This window comes from Paramormyrops kingsleyae, chromosome 7, assembly GCF_048594095.1.
Source record: "Paramormyrops kingsleyae isolate MSU_618 chromosome 7, PKINGS_0.4, whole genome shotgun sequence".
Classification (NCBI taxonomy): domain Eukaryota; kingdom Metazoa; phylum Chordata; class Actinopteri; order Osteoglossiformes; family Mormyridae; genus Paramormyrops; species Paramormyrops kingsleyae.
The window spans coordinates 11,194,928-11,213,922 of record NC_132803.1 but is presented as its reverse complement, the minus strand read 5'-3'; the positions used below and the strand labels follow the sequence as shown (position 1 = coordinate 11,213,922).

Below are 18,995 nucleotides of genomic sequence, written 5' to 3'. Positions count from 1 at the left end.
CCCAGTGATCACCCTGTGCTGGTTTGATGAGCAGGTCCCAGTGATGTACTGGTGTGGCTCTATTGGGAGCGAAAAGGTTACGCAGTATTTCTGTAGCAGCCTTCTATGTAACCTGTACCAGATTTAAGTTAGAGATACACTATATATTGGTTAACGTGTCAGTATCAGCTGATATTCGTTGAAAATCAAGATATCCACATTGGTCCGATGTCTGCCTTGGGCAATATGTATCAGTATTTAAAGTTAGCAGTACTCATATTAGAGACACAAGTAATGGAGATGCTTAATCATTTTCTGTAGTGCACGACAAGGTACTTTGTTGCTCTTTCATTGCGTAGAATTATGGTTGCCACTTTCACGCTGAAGAATTGGTTCAAACCGCGATGTAGCATTTAATTTCACAATACAGGATCGCTGTTTAGGTCAATGTTTCCACAGAATAAAAAAAACAGCTATGTAACGTTAATCTGCTGAGTTTCATCACCGGCACCCGCTTCGCTCAGCAAGGGGTTCTGGGGTTAGCTAGTTATTAGACAAAAATAATCTGGTGATCGGTACTGGTCAAGATTTCCATATCGATGCACCCAAAGTTACAGGCACAAACATTTGGTGGTTTCAGAGTGGCTTACTGCTAGCTGGCTAATGGCAGAAACCACGTTAAATAGTAAATGTTAGTTTATGGTGGGTTTTTTTGTAGGCCTGCACGATTCTGAAAAAAAAATTGATCCAGGAGCTGCATGTCAACTTCTGACAACAGAAAGGAAACGCTCATTTGGCCATTCAGCTTGGCATATCGCACATCATCCAGCCCTATAGTATGCTACGGCCATTTTTCTAATTCAGTGCAAAATACCTGCCTCGTGTTGTAATGTCATTCAGCACCAGTACCAGATTTTGAAAACAGACAGTGAAAAACCAAAAGTACCAAAAATACAGTACCTGGTGCGGTGGGAAAACGCCCTTTAAAGAGTATGCAGAATTATGGGATGCTTGAGTCTCTGGGGGAAAAATAGGAGCGCTTGTTTTAATCCAGGTGATGGAATACAATGCAGAAGAACTGTTGTAATTTAGAAATGGGATGAGGTGTGAATCAAGATCGCTGTTTTTTTACAATTATTTATGCAGCCCTACTTATTAGTTCTTCATAAAAGCCAATTTTGTGGTGCCATTATTATTCTTATTTCCACCAAGGATTTGCTGCTTTCAGTACTAACTAAAGGTGGTTTTGATACTGTTTTTGTTATAAAGGTTGCTCAACTGGACAACTATACATAACCCTTATCTGCATAAATGGGCAGTGTTTATGAGTTAGTGCCCATGACCGGAAGTTTTCAGGTTCGAATCCCATAGTCGCCAGAGTGAATTGACCATTGGGTCTTTGCGCAAGGCCCTTAAATCCTAATGGTCCAGGGACTGGCTGACCCTGCCTTCTTAAGTATGGTGCTTTTCCACTGCGACCAAGTACCAAGCTGTAACCATGCTGACATGGCCTGCTTACTAGCAGGGCCAAAAGCATCTGTTTAGTTGAAATGCACAGAGATACCAGTGTTCTGCACATGGATTATCTGAAGGAAAAGCGCTTACTCTATATATTATTCATTTTTAGCAGTATTGTGTACTGATGCATTCCTTATACCTAGAAACCTACTTAAAAAAACTACTATAGAGCAGATGAATGGAATGGATTCGTAATTCAACTTAACACAAGCGAATGCTAATTCCACTTGGGTTTGATGCTGACATAATACAGCAATTCTCACACAGTTCTAGCATAAAGTAGCACTGCAGTAAATAATTGCATTAATAGCAATAATAATAATTGCACATAGTAAATCATGATGTACAGCGTGTGAACAGTAAAGCGTTTCTTTTGCTCTGTTAACCTGGCAGTGCCAGTGAGCCGACCCCTCTGCAGTGGAAAACGGAACCATGTTGGAACTAGTCTCTTCGTTACAGCTCAAGTACAGGTTGATTCCTGTATGCCAGTGGAAAAGCACCAAAACACATTGCTTTGGATAAAAGCATTTTGCAAAATAAATGTACATGTTTAGATGCAGCGCAGGTGGTAAAATACGATCACATAAACTCTCCTGAAGTCCCTTGTTCTGCTACTGTTCCCACTTCTGAGAGAACAGGCAGACGCAACAGCAAGCATTCTCACTTTTAAAATGCAGGAACCTGAAATGTCAGTGTGAAATGATTTGATGTAATGAGGAAGAGGCCTATCGCGGGAGCTGCCTGTTTGGCTCATCAGTGGATGAGTGTCTGGCAGGTGTATTAACCCTTGTAAGCCAGTTAGTCAGCACACCGTTAAGCTCTGAGGGCCTGCCCTGCTCCCATAGCTACTGTCTGCAGTGACACCCTCATGGCTGGAGGCATAGGAGAGGCCTGTGTCTCCAGACTTTATTTACCTTTGGAAAGTTGATTGGTTGATGTACAGTAAAGTGAGTCATCAAGCAGACAAAGTGAGAATGTTGAATGAGAACTATAAATAAAAAGCAACCTTTATCTCATAATGCTTCTTCAGCAGTCTTTGGGGGGCATAGACAGCAGTGGACGATTAGGTCCATCTATCTGCTGTAAGCTCCACAGGTGGCTCTGGTGCTCCAGGTGTCGCCCTCTGTATCAGAACGGGGTCAGCAGACTTACTGGTTTGACTCTGTGATAAGTGTTTACTGGGACGGCACCAGCGATCAGTATTGGTTCTTATTGCATGTTATATGAGAGAGGGTGTGTGACTCATCCGTTTGAGGGGTCTGTGGGTTTGAATCCCGTGGTTGGCAGAGTAATCATGACCATTGGGGAAGGCCTTCAACCATGAGCTCTGACCCCAAAACTTCTCAGGTAACATACAAGTGTGTGTGTGTGTGTGTGTGTGTGTGTGGGTTATGTGAAAACTACTACACTGTTCTGTTAACGAGATAAGCCATATTTCTGCTCGTTATTTTCTCTCATCAGATATACAGATGCTCCTCTGTTTATGATGATTCTACTTACGCTATTTTGACTTTACAACTAGCGATGAACGTTCAGGAGTCATCTTTGAATTTTCATCTGTTCTGGGCTAGCGATGTGCCCTATGTTACTTTCTACTGATGCTAGGCGATGACAGCATCTACACCACCATGCTTCCAGTCTCTGTAGCAATCACAAGTGTAAACATCTTATACAATGTTTAACAACATATCATAGTGTTTTTTCCCTATGTTTAACCAAATAAACTGTGTTTATTTACTTTTCAATTGCTGGTATTTAGTTACAGTATCTATTTACTTATTTAGTCTTTGGCAGTATTTAACGTATCATTTTCATATTGAACTTATATTTTCCACTTACAGTGGTTCATCGGAACGTAGCTCCATTGTAAGTCGAGCACCTGTCCTAGAGTGTAACAAAGGCTCTCTAATCTGCATCTTCTGTCAGGTGTCAGAGCCCTATGCTGTTTTTTTTACTTTAAAACTGCGTTATTCTGGGGAACTGGTCCTTTCTGGCCTTTCACGTGTTCTTTAACCACACAAAACGTCACTCGGCTGTGATGCACAGAAGCTGCGAGAAGGTCCCTGTTCAGCCATCCTCCTCAGAACCCTGTCGGCCTCTGTCTCTGTCTGCAGTGTTGAACCAGCTGCCTTTGCCCTCTCCCCTTCCTGCCACCACCACGAAGAGCCTGTTGTACAATGGGAGGATCGCGGAGGACGTCACCTGCCTGCTGGGCTGCAGGGACGAGAGCCTGGTGGCCCAGCTGGCCCAGAGCCTCAGCCAGGTCTCCACCGAGCACATGTGAGTACCGTGCTAAAGACACCAGAAACACTGACAGACATCCAGTTCAAAGTGATTTACATTATTAGTAGCTTTTCTCTGAGTGGTTCTTCTAGGGTGTAGGAAAGTGAGCACAGTCACATAGGCTAGCCTCATATCGTTCAGTTTAGTTCTTGGCGTCCTGTTCACTGTACCTCTGTGCCTTCCTCCAGAGAGCTGAAGGACAACCTGGGCAGCGATGACCCCGAGGGCGATGTCCCTGTGCTGCTGCAGACGGTGCTGTCCAGAAACCCCAACATCTTCAGGGAGAAAAGTAAGGCCATGCCCTTCGCAGCTACAGTGGGGCGTTGGAGAGTTGGCTGCCCGCCCTTCTGGCCCACACTCTGGCAGCCTTCTTAAGCTCTGCTGACACAGGGCACAACAGAATCTGAGAAACCGTTTTCCTGGTCTCCCCAGTCAGATCCAAGTATGGGATTTCTATTGTTGCTGTTTACCCCAACGGCTCTTCCCTTACGCCGAGGTTGCTTCCTGTTTTAGAGTGACTGGCTGGCTGCCTGGCAGCCTCCAGCCTCGTGCTTTTCACATAAGTTTCATTATACGCTGCTTCTCCAGGTATCATGCAGCAGCCAATGATGCCACAGTACAAGATGTCCCAGAATTCCATGCATGGCAGCTCGGCGTCCACAAACTACCAGCAAACCACTATCTCGCATAGCCCTTCCAGGTAGGTGTTCACATCTTGCTAATGCTAATCCAGCAACTAGTCTCCTTTTTCTAGATCCATGTGTTTGCAGCATTATTTGCGATATTCAGCATGGCCCCTTCTCTCCCTGCCAGTCGCTTTGTTCCACCCCAGACGAGTTCAGGCAGCAGGTTCCTGCCCCAGCAAAACAGTCCAGTTCCGAGCCCCTATGCCCCCCAGAGCCCTGCCGGCTACATGCAGTACCCCCACCTGCATGGCTATGGCCAGCACCAGCAGATACAGCAAGGTGAGTTAACCGTGTGACGGGCCACTATCTCCTGTCCCTCCACTCTAATGCCAGTGTGCTCCTGTAGCTCCCGTGTGCAAACGCCCCTCCGTGTGGCTCCCCTCTGGCCGTAGAGCTCCATGGCTCTCGCTTGGTCACGGCTCCTGCTTACTCAGGAAGCCCCCGGTGTTCCACACAGCCCTTTCTCCTGCTCCATCCTCAGCCTTCCCTTCACCTGAGTCTCTCCACCCCAGCATTAGTTGGGGGGATGGGATGGGGCTGGGAGAGACAGCAATAGGCAAATCTGTTTCCCCCCCCATGTAATGCTTGTGTTGCCCCGATCACATGTCCTTCCTCCGTGCAGCCTGCTTAGGGTCTTGGCATGACCAGCTTATGCCTGTCCTATGAGAACCTCTGAGCCATTTGTAGTCGATGGGCGTTCACAATGACCATGCTGTCTCTTTCCATGTCAGTGGCCAGTCCCATGGTGCCTGGTGGTATGAGGAACATCCACGACGGTAAGGTGTCAGGGCAGCTGTCAAGTAATTCAGCCAATCACCACGCAGACGGAGGCAGGCATGGATCCAATGAAGACTACATGAGCATTGTCCACAGGCTGGGAGCAGAGGTAAGTCCATGCATTATGTTTCGAGGGTCTTTGCACTTCCTGAGCAGGTGCAGCTACTTTCTGCTTCTCATTCTCGAGGTTTGAGCATAACTGTTAGGTAACCGTGACCGCTGTGTCATTTCAGGAGGGCGACCCCTCCATGAGGAATCCCTCTTTCCCCCTTCGCTCCCCACAGTCTGTGTGCTCCCCTGCGGGAAGTGACGGGACACCTAAAGGTAAGTGCAGGACTCTGGCTAAAAAGGCCATTCACTTTCCCCCTGTAGTTTGCAGGAAATGTAGAGGTTCTCCAGACTATGCAGGGAAAGTCTAAAATTATAAACCCGAGAATGTTATATGCCATAGGTGGCAAATGTTGCTGGTGCAACAGAGTTTTTATAACATGCACATGCTGTCTCTGCAGCTGGGTCCCGCCCTCCGCTCATCCTGCAGTCTCCGCCTCCCTATGCCTCCCCCCGTGACGCGGCCCCTGACCTCTTACTTGACTCCCCTGAACGCAAGAAGAGGCAGAAGAAGTTGAGCAAAGAGGAGAAGGAGCAGGCGGACAAGGCGGCCATGTACGATATCGTGAGCTCCCCCTCCAAGGACTCCACGAAGCTGACCCTGCGGCTGTCCCGTGTCAAGTCATCTGAGCTGGACCCATCGGGCGAGTTGCCGGCTGGCATGGAGCCGGGCTTCGACCCGGAGGGAGATGTGCCCGTCAACAGCTTGCCATATGGTGGGGCCCAGCTACTGCATGCGCCCCAGGAGCCTGGAAGCCGAGCTGGATCGGGTCAGTACCTGGCGGCAGGCGAGCCAACCAGCTACCTGCAGGCCCCACAGGTCCCTGCGCTGCCCAACGCTGGGGTGCTCCCAGCCAAGGAGCCCACTCACGGGGTAGCCAGCAGCACGCCCTATGATGAAGTGGAGATGGATGCACTGGCCGAAATTGAGAGGATAGAGCGCGAGTCGGCCATTGAGCGGGAGCGCTGTTCCAAGGAGGTGCAGGACAAAGGTGTGTCATGCTGTTGGGACCCTGTCTCTGTCTCCTTGTCTCTGTCCCCAGTCCCCTGTCTCAGTCTGTGCTGAGGTTTAGCAGCAGTAATGTTGACTGAGGTTCTCTCATTGCAGACAAACCTCTGAAGAAGCGGAAGCAAGATTCTTACCCTCAGGAACCCGGGGCAGGTGGCACAGCAGGATCCACGGGCGGCCCTGGAGTGGGAGGCGGGGGAAGTGCTGGGAACAAAATGGCCCCGCAGGAGGCCTGCGCTGCCGGCAACGGGGCTAGCCGGCCTGCCTTGATGGTGAGCATCGACCTGCTGCAGGCTAGGCGGGGCGAGTCCCAGCTGGATATGTGCTTGGCAGCACCAACCCCGGCTTTTGATGCCCAGAGGCTGCCTGAGGAACCCCGGGGGGGACCTGCTGCTGACAGGGCTGACCCCGGCGCCATGCTCCAGCTCAAATCTAGCCGGGATTCTGGAAAGAGGAGGCCGGATGGGGAGATGCCGAAGGCTGCGGACGGGCGGCCTGAAATCATCAAGCAGCGGACGGAGACACCGAAGAAGGGGAGTGTGGAGACACCCCGGCCAAAAGACCAAGGCGATACCACGAAACACAGACAGGACAGCCGGCGGGACACTCCTGGAAAGCTGCTGAATGCCGACAAGCGGACAGAGCCCTCCAAACACAGGCACGACGGCAGGCTGGACACCCCCAAGGCCCGGCCTGAGGGCAGGGGGCCTGAAGCCCCTCGGCACAGGCCAGAGGAGCGCTCCGCCACGACTGAATCCATGAGGCGGGATGGCACCGAGGGCCACCGTGGCAGCGGGATCGGTGATCCCACTCGCATCCGGCGACCTGACACCCCTAAATCCAGCAGGGGGGAGCCAGACTCTAGGCACGGGCGAGATAGGGACCGGGAAAGGAAACATGGAGATGCTCGGGACCGGCGGTCCCCAGAGCAGCGGTCCCGGCCAGATAGCCCACGTGTGAAAAGCGATCCGGCCGGCTGGCCACAGCCAAGCTTTAAATCTCCACTCCGGAAGGAGGAGAGGAGGCCCGGTGACAGTAGCAGGAGTCGCTCCGAGGGACACAGGCAACCGGACAGCAAGCCCGGGGAGTTCCCCTCTTATCTCCTGGGGGGCAAGTCAAAAACTCTGGGTAACTTCGTTATCCCGAAGATCAAGCGAGACAAGGATGGCAACGTGGTGTCAGAGCGGCGGCCCAGCGAGGCCTTGGGTGAGTGCCAGGCCAGAATGGAGCGTGCGGAGCTGGTGCAGGACCTGCAGAAGGGTGCCAAGCCTGTGGTGGTGCTGCAGAAGCTGACGCTGGACGAGGTACAGCGCTTCATCAGGGAGAAGGAGGACTGCAATGCTAGGAGCTCCAAGTCTGGCAAGAGCAGGCACTACTTGGACAAGACTGGCAAGGGTAGGTGGCCACCAGCCTTAGCCTGCAACAAGGTACAACATTGTATGACACCTTGTGGCAACTTGTACGCTTCTGTTCCAAAGGGGTAGCGCTTAACATTTGCTCGTTGCCGCCCCTAGGTGGCATGGACCCATCAATCCTGCAGGAACTCCCCCCACACCTGTTGGCTGAAATCGAGTCCACCATGCCACTGTGTGAGAGGGTCAAAATGAACAAGCGCAAGCGCAGCACTGCCAATGACCGGCCCAAGTATGCCGAGGTCAGCTCCGAGGACGACAGCGAATGCACAACCGACTGTGAGTAGCAAGGATGGGGGGAGTGAGGCATTCTGGGAATCTGTGTTTGTGCTCAATGGGGTGTCAGAGCATAACCCCAGGTTGTGTGTTGCATCCAGCTGCCCGTAAACGGCACAAGAAGGACCGCGACCGAACGTGGGAGTATGAGGAGCGGGAGTCCCGGCGGAACAGCTGGGGCCATGAGGGCCGCAGGGGGTCTGGCAGCCGCCAGCGGGAGCGCAGTCCAGAGGACTCGGACAATGAGTCGCCCCCGCCCAGCCTGAGCGACTGTGAGTGCCCCTCCATACACTCTGAAGTAGCTTCAGTTTTCCTTTGGTGATCAGGGCTGGAACAGGAATCTGGCTTTGATGTTTCAGTGGTGAACGTGTGGGTGAGGGGGTACCAGTCAGTGGGCTTGAGTTGGCCCTTTGAGGATGGGCACAAGTTTGCCCTGTTGACAGTTGTGTGACAGATCAGGTATTTGGTGACGCACATGAACAGGACTCCTCTGTCTGCCTTAGTGGCCAAAAAGATGAAGAAGAAAGAGAAGCAGAAGAAGCGAAAGGCATATGAACCGAAGCTCACTCCAGAAGGTACCTTCAGAACCTCTCTGTTTAGTGACACTAGGCCTGTAAGTGCTGCTGTCATGTGTGATGTGATCTGTGTGTTTTATCTTCCTCCCTCAGAAATGATGGATTCCTCGACATTCAAACGTTTCGCAGCAAGTGTGGATAACATCCTGGAGAACCTGGAGGATGTGGACTTCACTGCTTTGGGTAGGGGACCAGTGAACTCCATGTAGCAAGTTACATTGCTTGGCATCAACTACTCTAGTTACAAGACTTTTGGCATTGAAGACCAGGCTGGCTTCCATCTTAACTCCAACTTTGAGTATTGTGGTTTAGAGGTAATTGTGAATTGTGGTGAGCGATTTGCAGTGATGATGCTCTCCTCTGCAGCAGATGATGATGAGATCCCTCAGGAATTGCTGCTGGGGAAGCACCAGCTGAGTGAGCTGGGCAGCGAGTCAGCCAAGATTAAGGCCATGGGCATCACCTACAGGGTACGGCCATGCCAGGGGCAGTGTCACAGGGCTGTGTAGGGCCGTTAAGTGACTGATCACTTCATGTGGTGTCTGTGTAAGCTTCTGTGTAAGTTCAGCTGCTTCTTTGTCTCCATTAGCTCTCATCGGATAAACTGGTGAAGGTTTTGAATATTCTGGAGAAGAACATCCAGGATGGTGCCAAGCTCTCCACTATGATGAATCTCGTGAGTGTTTTGAACCATCTTCCTGGCTGCCTCGCGACAGACAGTGGGGCCGTGTGATGTCTGAGTCCCCTCCCCGTCTCCCTCTCATCATCACAGGACAACGACAGCGAGGACGAGGAGCGCCTGTGGCGGGACTTGATCATGGAGCGAGTGACCAAGTCCGCCGATGCCTGCCTCACAGCCCTCAACATAATGACGTCCTCACACATGCCCAAGGCGGTCTACATTGAGGATGTCATCGAGAGGGTGCTTCAGTACACCAAATTCCACCTGCAGAACACATTGTACCCCCAGTACGACCCCGTGTATCGTGTGGACCCCCATGGAGGTTAGGAGGGCTGGTTTCTTGTGGTCCTGTGAAGGGCCTCCCTGTTCACCCTGTCTCTCGTAATGCCTCTATGGCTTTACATCTCCTTGCTCTGTTATAAACGGCTCCTTGATCGACCTGTTGATACGGCAAGCTTGATTTTGATCCATTCCCTAAAACCAGGCTGTACACCACTTCACCTCCTGCTTACTGCGAGTTAGTCTTCCACCATAGAGCAGTGTGGCTTTAGGCTAGTGGAGTCCACACTGGGTCTGAATCAGGCTTCACCTCCTGGTACCTCTTCCTCCCGGTCCAGGTGGCATGCTGAGCTCTAAGGCCAAGCGAGCCAAGTGCTCCACACACAAGCAGAGGGTCATCGTCATGCTGTACAACAAGGTGTGCGACATAGTGAGCAACATCTCTGAGCTGCTGGAGATCCAGCTGCTGACAGACACCACCATTCTGCAGGTGAGGTGCTGCTCAGTGCACTCACACACAAACAAACACACTTAAATGGGAACTGTGCCTCTTTCAGACAGTGCTTGGTATCATTCTCTCTGTCGGTCTCTGCCCTGAACCCAGGTGTCATCTTTGGGAATTACTCCATTCTTTGTGGAGAACGTCAGTGAGCTGCAGCTTTGTGCCATCAAGCTGGTGACCGCGGTGAGCATGAGGAAATGGACAAACACCCACACTGTCGGAGTGTGGTTTACAAATGCTGACCTATCCATCCAAATGCACCGCACCGTGGAAGCTCTCCACGTTTCTTTGACCATGCCCCTCCCCATCTGTCCTAGGTGTTTTCTCGCTATGAGAAGCACAGACAGCTGATCCTGGAAGAGATCTTCACATCTCTGGCCAGGCTGCCCACTAGCAAACGCAGTCTCAGGAACTTCCGGTACGTGCCACCTGTCAGGTGATGTTCATCACAGAGTAATGGGTACACACAAAGCCTGACCGTGGGCGTGTTGCTGTCTTCTCCAGGCTGAACAGCAGCGACGTGGATGGGGAGCCCATGTACATACAGATGGTGACCGCTCTGGTGCTGCAGCTCATCCAGTGTGTCGTCCACTTGCCTTGTGACAAGGACAACGGCATGGAGGATGAGTTTGACAAGAAGGTGAGAGCCTATCCCCCAGACCCCCCTAGGTCTCTGTTGTGATCACCTTCTCAGGGGTCACGTGACATGGATGGGAGGTTGGGCTTCCTGTCAGGTTTCTCACATTTTTATGGAAGCCATCAATGGATTTTGAGTTGGGTTTTGCTCACCTTGAAGCGTTGGCCGATCTTTTCTCCAGGTGGATCATGATGTCCTAATCACAAACTCCTACGAGACTGCCATGAGGACTGCCCAGAACTTCCTGTCTGTCTTCCTTAAGAAGTAAGGGTCGCTCATCTGCTGAGGACTATCTCGCTCTCGTCCTGGTCGTGACTCATCCTTCTCCATCCTTCACCCATGGCATGTTCAGGTGTGGGAGTAAACAAGGAGAAGAGGACTACCGGCCGCTCTTTGAGAACTTTGTGCAGGATCTCCTGTCCACGGTGAACAAGCCCGAGTGGCCAGCAGCAGAGCTGCTGCTAAGCCTCCTGGGTCGGCTGCTGGTGAGCCCCGCCTTGCCAGGCCTCCAATGTGAGCTCCCATCCCATCTTGCCACATGATTCAACATGTAAACCCTCGCTGCCCTTGCCTCTCCAGGTGCACCAGTTCAGCAACAAGCAGACGGAGATGGCCCTGAGGGTGGCCTCACTGGACTACCTAGGCACGGTGGCCGCCCGGCTCCGCAAGGATGCAGTCACCAGCAAGATGGACCAGCGATCGATTGACCGCATTCTCCAGGAGGTGGGCGAGCACCCATGGGCACTGGGAGGCGCAGGACACAACACAAAGCATTACACTAAATGCAGTAGAGGCCCATCTGTGTCACCATGATGCTGACCTGTCTCTCGTTCCCCAGACCTCTGGGACTGATGAGACCCAGCAGCTACAGAAGAGCTTGTTGGAATACCTGCAGGCGAACATGGAGACAGACCCATCGCTTATGGTCAGTGTGGGCCCATATGGGCAGGGGCCAGTTGTAGCTGATGGAGGTAGGATGCCACTGTTGACCCGGGCCTGTTGATTCTTTCATGTAGTTCTCCCGGAAGTTCTACATCGCGCAATGGTTCCGGGATACCACCACAGAGACCGAGAAAGCCATGAAGACTCAGAACCAGAAGGAGGATGACTCGTCTGAGGGGCCGCACCACGCTAAGGAGCTGGAGTCCACGGGGGAGATCATGCAGAAAGCGGAGGCACGCAAGAAGTTCCTGCGCTCTGTCATCAAGACCATACCCTCGCAGTTTAGCACTCTCAGGTGGGCCTACCTGTCTACGCGAGGCTCTGGTGTCCATGCCAGGCTGGACCCCTCCCACCCATGGCTGTATGAGTGTGCCACCCTCAATAGGCTGCCTTTTTTGTGATGGGTGGGGGGGTGTTGTAATTATGTTGACTGACCACCCCACCTTGGGCTTCTCTTCCTGCAGGATGAATTCGGACACGGTGGACTACGACGACGCCTGCCTCATCGTCCGCTATCTGGCCTCCATGAGGCCGTTCGCTCAGAGCTTCGATATTTATTTGACGCAGGTGAGGGGGTGGGGGTGTTTCTGGCTTCCGATTAGCCAGCTGCTACTGTGTCGGGCCCTTGTCCAGGTGGCTGAGGCGGCCCCTGTCATCTATCTCCATGCAGATCCTTCGTGTCCTGGGGGAGAGTGCCATTGCTGTCAGGACCAAGGCTATGAAATGTCTGTCCGAAGTGGTAGCGGTGGATCCTAGCATTTTGGCTCGAGTCAGTATCTCAGCCCGTCTCTGGTCCTTTGACTGAATGTGTAGGAGGGGCCCTACTAATGTCTGTTGGTGTGTGTGATCTCTCCCCCAGCTGGATATGCAGCGAGGCGTCCACGGCCGGCTGATGGACAACTCGACCAGCGTGCGTGAGGCCGCCGTGGAGCTCTTGGGCCGCTTTGTCCTGAGCCGGCCCCAGCTCACTGAGCAGTACTACGACATGCTCATCGAGAGGATCCTGGTGCGTCGTGCCCATCGTGCCTTTATGCTAGGGCTTGAAGTGCGGTCTAGCCTGGCCTGGAGGTGTGGGTTGGCTGGAGAAGTCCTGCCTGTGTAGTGGGCTGCTCTCAGCTGAAAGTTTATCTGGAGGAGCAAGAGGCCCTCCATGCTAACAGGGAGTCTCACAGTAGATGATGTTCCATCTGATTCTCATCTCTTTTGACTCTGTCTAGGACACGGGCATCAGCGTGAGGAAGAGGGTGATCAAGATCCTGAGGGACATCTGCCTGGAACAGCCCACCTTCAGCAAGATCACGGAGATGTGTGTGAAGATGATCCGCAGGGTCAACGATGAAGAGGGCATTAAGGTTTGTCATGTTCACTGTGCCAGGGCTGTGCTACATGCATGGTGCTCTTCTTTCTGGGGTTAAGAAATGAGGATGGGTAGAACTAGACGTGATGTTTGTGCAGGTCATCTGGCTTCATTTAAGCTTCATTTCTCCAACAGAAACTGGTGAACGAAACTTTTCAGAAGCTGTGGTTCACGCCAACGCCCAACCACGACAAGGAGGCCATGACTAGGAAGATCCTCAACATTACTGACGTGGTGAGTGTTGATCAAAGCCACAGTGTTATCCTGCTGCTTCACGACAGTATGGTTGCATTACAATTGAAGATTCTAGCATCTCCCCCTTACCAGGAGTGTGGGTAGAAAAATTAGGTTAATTAGGTTAACAGTTAGGTTCACTAATTTTTGGACAAACTCTTTCCCAGGTATCAGCCTGCAAAGACACAGGTTACGACTGGTTTGAACAGCTTCTCCAAAACGTAAGTATTTTGTGTTGGTTCTTTGTGGAGATCTTGTTGGTTGGTGCTTAGCCTTTTCTGAGTGGGTTCTGCTGGGGGGGGTGTCTACTGTCTACTGGGGGTGAGATTTGTCATCTACTTGGAGCGGGGTTTACCTGTGTGTCAATTAGAAGGCATGAGGTTGGCTCCTAAGACACTTCCCTGTTTCTCTCTGCCGCAGCTTCTGAAGTCAGAGGAAGATGCCTCCTACAAACCGGCCATGAAGGCCTGTGTGCAGTTGGTAGACAACCTGGTGGAGCACATCCTCAAGTATGAGGAGTCGCTAGCAGGTACGCCACAGCTGGCCATCAGCGGATAGAGGCTGCGTGGGCGGTTGCCCAATTCTCCTCTTTGACTGGCCTTTTCCTCTAAACCCAGATTCAGAGAACAGAGGTGTGAACTCCAACCGTCTGGTGGCATGTATCACCACTCTGTACCTGTTCAGTAAGATCCGTGCCCAGCTGATGGTGAAGCATGCCATGACCATGCAGCCCTACCTCACCACCAAATGCAACGTAAGCCCCGACCCACCAACCACCAATCGTCAAAGCTGATTGGCTGTTTTTTCTGTGTGCTGTTACTTTGTGTATATAGTCCTATCTATCCCTGGGTGTGCTGGAACACCTTTTGGATCATTTTTAACAGTGGTAATATGGCGCCCTCTTGTGGTTGTCAAGTGGAGGTACTGGATGAAGCAACATAAGGGGACAATAGGTACCTATGCATCCAGCTTGTGTCTATGTGAAGTCACTGCCGGTCCTTTGGTCTAAGCAGTGGTGCCCCTTCCTCAGACTCAGAGCGACTTCATGGTGATCTGTAATGTGGCCAAGATCTTGGAGCTGGTTATTCCACTGATGGAGCACCCTAGCGAGACCTTCCTGGCCACCATTGAGGAGGACTTGATGAAGCTCACCATCAAGTATGGCATGACGGTAAGTGTGTTCCTGGTCTGAGGTGTGTGTCTGTCTGTGTGTCTCTCTGTGTGTGTCTTTCTGTCTGTCAGACCAGTGATCACTTTTCGTCTCTCTCTCAGGTTGTCCAGCACTGTGTGAGCTGTCTTGGGGCCGTGGTCAACAAGGTCACTCACAACTACAAGTTTGTGTGGGCCTGCTTCAATCGTTACTACGGTAAGATGTGTGTGGAAGCTAGTCCGGTGGGACATTAACATGGATATCTGTACCCGGCATGCCAGATCCATCGTCAAGTGTGATTTTTATTTAATGTTTTTTATGTTCTTGAGGTCTGGAGGCTCTGTGTTCAGCACTGAGTCCCCGTCGTTCAGTCAGTGGTCCTCACCTCTTCCCTTCATCTGCAGGTGTACTGACCAAGTTGAAGGCCCAGCACCAGGAGGACCCAAACAGCACGGTCCTGGTCTCCAACAAGCCCGCACTGCTACGCTCTCTCTTCACAGTGGGGGCGCTGTGCCGTCACTTTGACTTTGACCAGGAGGAGTTCAAGGGTGGCACCAAGGTGTGGCAGCACGGCCAGAGCACAGTGTCGGCCTCTGTGTCCTGCCTTGTGTTTTGTCTCGCCCTGTGCATCATGCCTTTGTTACCTGTGTTCACCTATGTTCACCTGCTCCCTTCAGGTGGTGATCAAGGATAAGGTGCTGGAGCTGCTGCTGTACTTCACCAGGCACGAGGACGAGGAGGTGCAGACTAAGGCCATTATCGGCTTGGGTAAGCAGGCGTATGCCGTGGGTCCCTCCTCATACCTGGCTTCCCCAGGCAGCCTGGTGGTGTGTATCTCTGTCTCTGAACATGCTCATCTCCCCGGCTCCAGGCTTTCTGTTCATCCAGTACCCAGACCTGATGTTCGCTCAGGATGTGAAGAGCCTGTACAATGGCATCCTGTCTGAAATCAGCTCCATCAACCTCAAGATCCAGGTGCTGAAGAATCTGCAAACGTACCTGCAGGAGGAGGACACACGGATGCAGGAGGCCGACCGCGAGTGTGAGCGAGCGCACACGCGCACGCATACACACACACACACACACACACACACACACGTTCGCTTTGTGTAACCACCTTGGCGGGATGATTCACCCCTCAGGGAAGAAGCTGTCGAAGCAGGAGGACCTGAAGGAGATGGGGGACATCTCATCGGGCATGAGCAGCTCCATCATGCAGCTGTACCTGAAGCAGGTGTTGGAGGCCTTCTTCCACACGCAGTCCAGTGTGCGCCATTTCGCCCTCAACGTCATCGCTCTCACGCTGAACCAGGGCCTCATCCACCCTGTGCAGGTGTGTCTCTGTCCCTCCCCCCTGGCCCCTGCCTGTCCCTTACCCAAACCCCCCCCCCCCCCACTGACCACCTGCCCTCTCGCCATCCAGTGTGTGCCCTACCTGATCGCCATGGGAACAGACCCGGAACCCACCATGAGGAATAAGGCCGACCAACAGCTCGTGGAAATCGACAAAAAGTACACAGGCTTCATCCATGTAAGTATGCAGCCCCCCTTGGGAATACTGTGCCCCCTACCCCCGGCTGTGGCACCCCCTCATGCGTGTGCTGTCCCACAGATGAAGGCCGTGGCAGGAATGAAGATGAGCTACCAGGTCCAGCGGGCCATCTGGCCGTCTCGGAACATGGTGATCCGCGGCTTCCGGCCGGACGAGACGCACTCGGCGCTGTGCTCGCACCTCTTCAGTATGGTGCGGGGGAACCGACAGCACCGGCGCGCCTTCCTCATCTCACTGCTCAACCTGTTTGACGACAGCGCCGTGAGTCTGCCTCTGTTCACTAAGACCGCCCGCATCACTTGACCTGCCTGTTGCTTAATATGAGCCTCTCCCCCCGCAGAAGACGGAGGTCAACATGCTGCTGTTCATCGCAGACAACCTGGCCTGCTTCCCCTTCCAGTCCCAGGAGGAACCGCTCTTCATCATGCACCACATCGACATCACGCTGTCCGTGTCGGGGAGCAACCTGCTGCAGTCCTTTAAGGAGGTGGGCGTCCCTGCCCAGCCGGGCTGCGCGAGTGTCCTGCACCCGGCTGTATCGTTCATGTCTCTCTTCGCTCCTCTCTCTGCCCCCAGTCCCTGCAGAAGGAGATAAAGAGCCAGGAGAAGCCTCGAGAGATGCCCCAGAAGGACGGCTCAGAGGAGGACGAGGACAACGGGCCGAGCAGCGGGAACAACAGCAGCGATGAAGATGAGGTGGTGCGACGCTCCAAGAAGCCCAAGCAGGCGGTGGTGGCCGTGGACTCCGACTCAGACCTGGATTCCGACTTGGAGATAGAGGACGTGGACAGAGTGATGCAGCGGCTGCCCAGCAACCCCGGGCCCCTGCTGGACTTCGCTAACGCCTCTCAGGGCATCCTGCTGCTCCTGGTCCTCAAACAGCACCTGAAGAGCCTCTATGGCTTCTCAGACAGGTGAGTGCTTGGGCCACCAGGGGGCGTTGATGGTGGGCCAGTGACTCCTGAATGGCTGTATCAACTCTCTAAATGTATACGCTCCTTTTGGTAGCACCCTTGAGCTTTCTCTGTATTCCATCCTCTCACTGCATTTTTTAATGCCCCTCTGCAGTAAAATCCAGAAATATTCCCCGACTGAGTCGGCCAAGGTGTACGACAAGGCGGTGAACAGGAAGGCCAATGTGCACTTCAGCCCCCGGCAGACGCTAGAATTCCTGTCCAACAACATGTACAAAGCAGACCTCAGTTATGAAACCAAGAGGAAGATCGTCAGGCAGTACCTGGATGTGAGTACCTTTGGTCTTCCTGTGATTGTGGAAGCTGCAGGTGCATTGTGGGTATCCGTGGCCATGTGATCGGCAGACTGACTCAGCCCCTGAACCGTCTTGTTCCTGTGTCTCAGTTCAAGCTGCTGATGGAGCACCTGGACCCAGACGAGGAGGACGAAGAGGGTGAAGCTTCGGCCAGCGCTAACGCCCGCAACAAAGCCATCACGGCATTACTGGGCGGCTCCAGCCCCAAGAACAACACTGCCATCGGTGACACGGAGGACGACGAAAGCGACGGCGAGGACAGGACGCCCGGGGTGAGGGGCCACACAGGGGTAGATGGGAAGGCGGATCTGTCTGTGGAATCGGGGAGGCGATGTCGGCAGATAACCCATTCCTCTCTCTCCGCAGTCTTCCCGGAAAGCCAGACGAGGCATAGACTCTGCCGAGGCATCCGGTCACATGAACGAGACGGTGGAAGCCATGGACGTCATCGCCATCTGTTGCCCCAAGTACAAGGACCGGCCGCAGATCGCGAGGGTCATCCAGAAGACCAGCAATGGCTACAGCGTGCACTGGATGGCCGGGTCTTACTCAGGCGCCTGGGCCGAGGCCAAGAAACGGGACGGACGCAAACTGGTGCCTTGGGTGGACACCATCAAGGAGTCGGACATCATTTACAAGAAGATCTCCTTGACTAGCTCGCACAAGCTGACTAACAAGGTGGTGCAGATTTTACGATCGCTGTACGCGGCCAAGGAGGGGACTTCCAGCTAATGAACCCAAAACGTCAGCCCCCCTCCCCCCCCCCCCCCCCCCCCACTCCTCCCACAGGCTGACTTCACTGGGATCCAGCGTTTTCTAAGAATACTACAGACACACAAACTTGAAATGCAGCATTCTGATGGACCTGAGGGAATAAGAGGAAGCGTCTGTTAACATGGGTCTGTGCCGAACTTCAGGTGGAGACCTGGTTCAAGCTGGAGTTCAGCAGGAAAATCAGGAGGGGGCAGATGTTTGGGGAATGTATGTGTGTGTGTGGGGGGGGGGGGGCTCCTTCGCTGTTGTGCAGCAGAAATCCTGGTCTTTTGATTTCTACTCCCACTGTATCATAGTTTAACAAAAAAGAAAAATGTTTATATCTCTGATAAATTCTGTTTAAAAAAATAAACTTAAAGTGAATGTTGGAAATTAGTGTGTCGATGTTCTTAAAAAAGTGTTCTTGGAGTTAACCTAGGGCCAGGCGGCTCTCATTAGCATAGCTCAGTTTGCAGGGAAGCAGCTTTTACGTTGCCTTTTGTCGTTCATGCTGTACAATGGCAGAGTCTCCTGGATATTATTTATTCTGTTTTAAAGGAAGCATGCAGTATCTGTGGCCTACCTGCAGGGGGAGTTTTTGTAAATGTAGATTTTGATGTATTAGGTCACCCTAGTGATGAGGGAAAGGGGTCCCCAGCACTTCTGGCGGAACAAATACTGCAATAAATTTTTCTACTTCTCTTTGTTACTTGTCTTGTTTGCATCTCACTTTGTTTTGGGTTTTCGTTTTCTGTTGTCGGTATCGTTAGGCGAGTTTAAATGTCAGTTTGTATGACCTGTCTCTAGTGTTCCTTTTTCCATTTGAAAGTTTTTTTTTCCGTTTGTTTTTGAATTAAGTACCTACATCTGGAGGAGACGGGTGCAGGTCATTCAGATGTGAGCAGGACCTGCTGTGGCTCTGGGTCAGGCCCCTTGCACACGTCCCCACCCTCCCGCTGAGCTCTCTGCGAACACCCACAGTTGTTTTGGAGAGTGGAAGCCATGCTCTCTTCT

General features: G+C 52.5%; 1 protein-coding gene across 3 annotated transcripts in view; it reads left to right on the top strand.

Moving 5' to 3' along the window:
* LOC111842114 (NIPBL cohesin loading factor) overlaps nucleotides 1–18,690 on the top strand; it is a 32,212-nt gene extending 13,522 nt beyond the window's left edge. Inside the window, exons 3-48 of one of the 3 annotated variants that reach the window (XM_072714265.1) lie at nucleotides 3,612–3,777; nucleotides 3,969–4,069; nucleotides 4,369–4,480; nucleotides 4,594–4,745; nucleotides 5,198–5,352; nucleotides 5,477–5,567; nucleotides 5,753–6,343; nucleotides 6,460–6,632; nucleotides 6,720–7,755; nucleotides 7,875–8,051; nucleotides 8,150–8,320; nucleotides 8,552–8,623; nucleotides 8,717–8,806; nucleotides 8,990–9,093; nucleotides 9,213–9,299; nucleotides 9,396–9,627; nucleotides 9,923–10,074; nucleotides 10,189–10,269; nucleotides 10,404–10,504; nucleotides 10,591–10,726; nucleotides 10,905–10,987; nucleotides 11,076–11,208; nucleotides 11,303–11,446; nucleotides 11,562–11,648; nucleotides 11,740–11,960; nucleotides 12,130–12,232; nucleotides 12,336–12,434; nucleotides 12,525–12,671; nucleotides 12,883–13,017; nucleotides 13,158–13,256; nucleotides 13,424–13,477; nucleotides 13,677–13,785; nucleotides 13,874–14,010; nucleotides 14,287–14,427; nucleotides 14,529–14,622; nucleotides 14,811–14,965; nucleotides 15,084–15,174; nucleotides 15,278–15,448; nucleotides 15,549–15,739; nucleotides 15,830–15,937; nucleotides 16,019–16,219; nucleotides 16,299–16,445; nucleotides 16,535–16,872; nucleotides 17,027–17,201; nucleotides 17,318–17,500; nucleotides 17,595–18,690. In XM_072714265.1, coding sequence (XP_072570366.1) covers nucleotides 3,612–3,777; nucleotides 3,969–4,069; nucleotides 4,369–4,480; nucleotides 4,594–4,745; nucleotides 5,198–5,352; nucleotides 5,477–5,567; nucleotides 5,753–6,343; nucleotides 6,460–6,632; nucleotides 6,720–7,755; nucleotides 7,875–8,051; nucleotides 8,150–8,320; nucleotides 8,552–8,623; nucleotides 8,717–8,806; nucleotides 8,990–9,093; nucleotides 9,213–9,299; nucleotides 9,396–9,627; nucleotides 9,923–10,074; nucleotides 10,189–10,269; nucleotides 10,404–10,504; nucleotides 10,591–10,726; nucleotides 10,905–10,987; nucleotides 11,076–11,208; nucleotides 11,303–11,446; nucleotides 11,562–11,648; nucleotides 11,740–11,960; nucleotides 12,130–12,232; nucleotides 12,336–12,434; nucleotides 12,525–12,671; nucleotides 12,883–13,017; nucleotides 13,158–13,256; nucleotides 13,424–13,477; nucleotides 13,677–13,785; nucleotides 13,874–14,010; nucleotides 14,287–14,427; nucleotides 14,529–14,622; nucleotides 14,811–14,965; nucleotides 15,084–15,174; nucleotides 15,278–15,448; nucleotides 15,549–15,739; nucleotides 15,830–15,937; nucleotides 16,019–16,219; nucleotides 16,299–16,445; nucleotides 16,535–16,872; nucleotides 17,027–17,201; nucleotides 17,318–17,500; nucleotides 17,595–17,960 — 7,892 coding nt within the window. In that variant the 3' untranslated portion in view covers nucleotides 17,961–18,690. Of the gene's footprint in view, nucleotides 1–3,611; nucleotides 3,778–3,968; nucleotides 4,070–4,368; nucleotides 4,481–4,593; nucleotides 4,746–5,197; nucleotides 5,353–5,476; nucleotides 5,568–5,752; nucleotides 6,344–6,459; nucleotides 7,756–7,874; nucleotides 8,052–8,149; nucleotides 8,321–8,551; nucleotides 8,624–8,716; nucleotides 8,807–8,989; nucleotides 9,094–9,212; nucleotides 9,300–9,395; nucleotides 9,628–9,922; nucleotides 10,075–10,188; nucleotides 10,270–10,403; nucleotides 10,505–10,590; nucleotides 10,727–10,904; nucleotides 10,988–11,075; nucleotides 11,209–11,302; nucleotides 11,447–11,561; nucleotides 11,649–11,739; nucleotides 11,961–12,129; nucleotides 12,233–12,335; nucleotides 12,435–12,524; nucleotides 12,672–12,882; nucleotides 13,018–13,157; nucleotides 13,257–13,423; nucleotides 13,478–13,676; nucleotides 13,786–13,873; nucleotides 14,011–14,286; nucleotides 14,428–14,528; nucleotides 14,623–14,810; nucleotides 14,966–15,083; nucleotides 15,175–15,277; nucleotides 15,449–15,548; nucleotides 15,740–15,829; nucleotides 15,938–16,018; nucleotides 16,220–16,298; nucleotides 16,446–16,534; nucleotides 16,873–17,026; nucleotides 17,202–17,317; nucleotides 17,501–17,594 lie in introns of all 3 variants that reach the window. The other 2 variants (XM_072714264.1, XM_072714263.1) reach the window with 2 other exon arrangements.
* The last annotated feature ends 305 nt before the right edge of the window (nucleotides 18,691–18,995 follow it).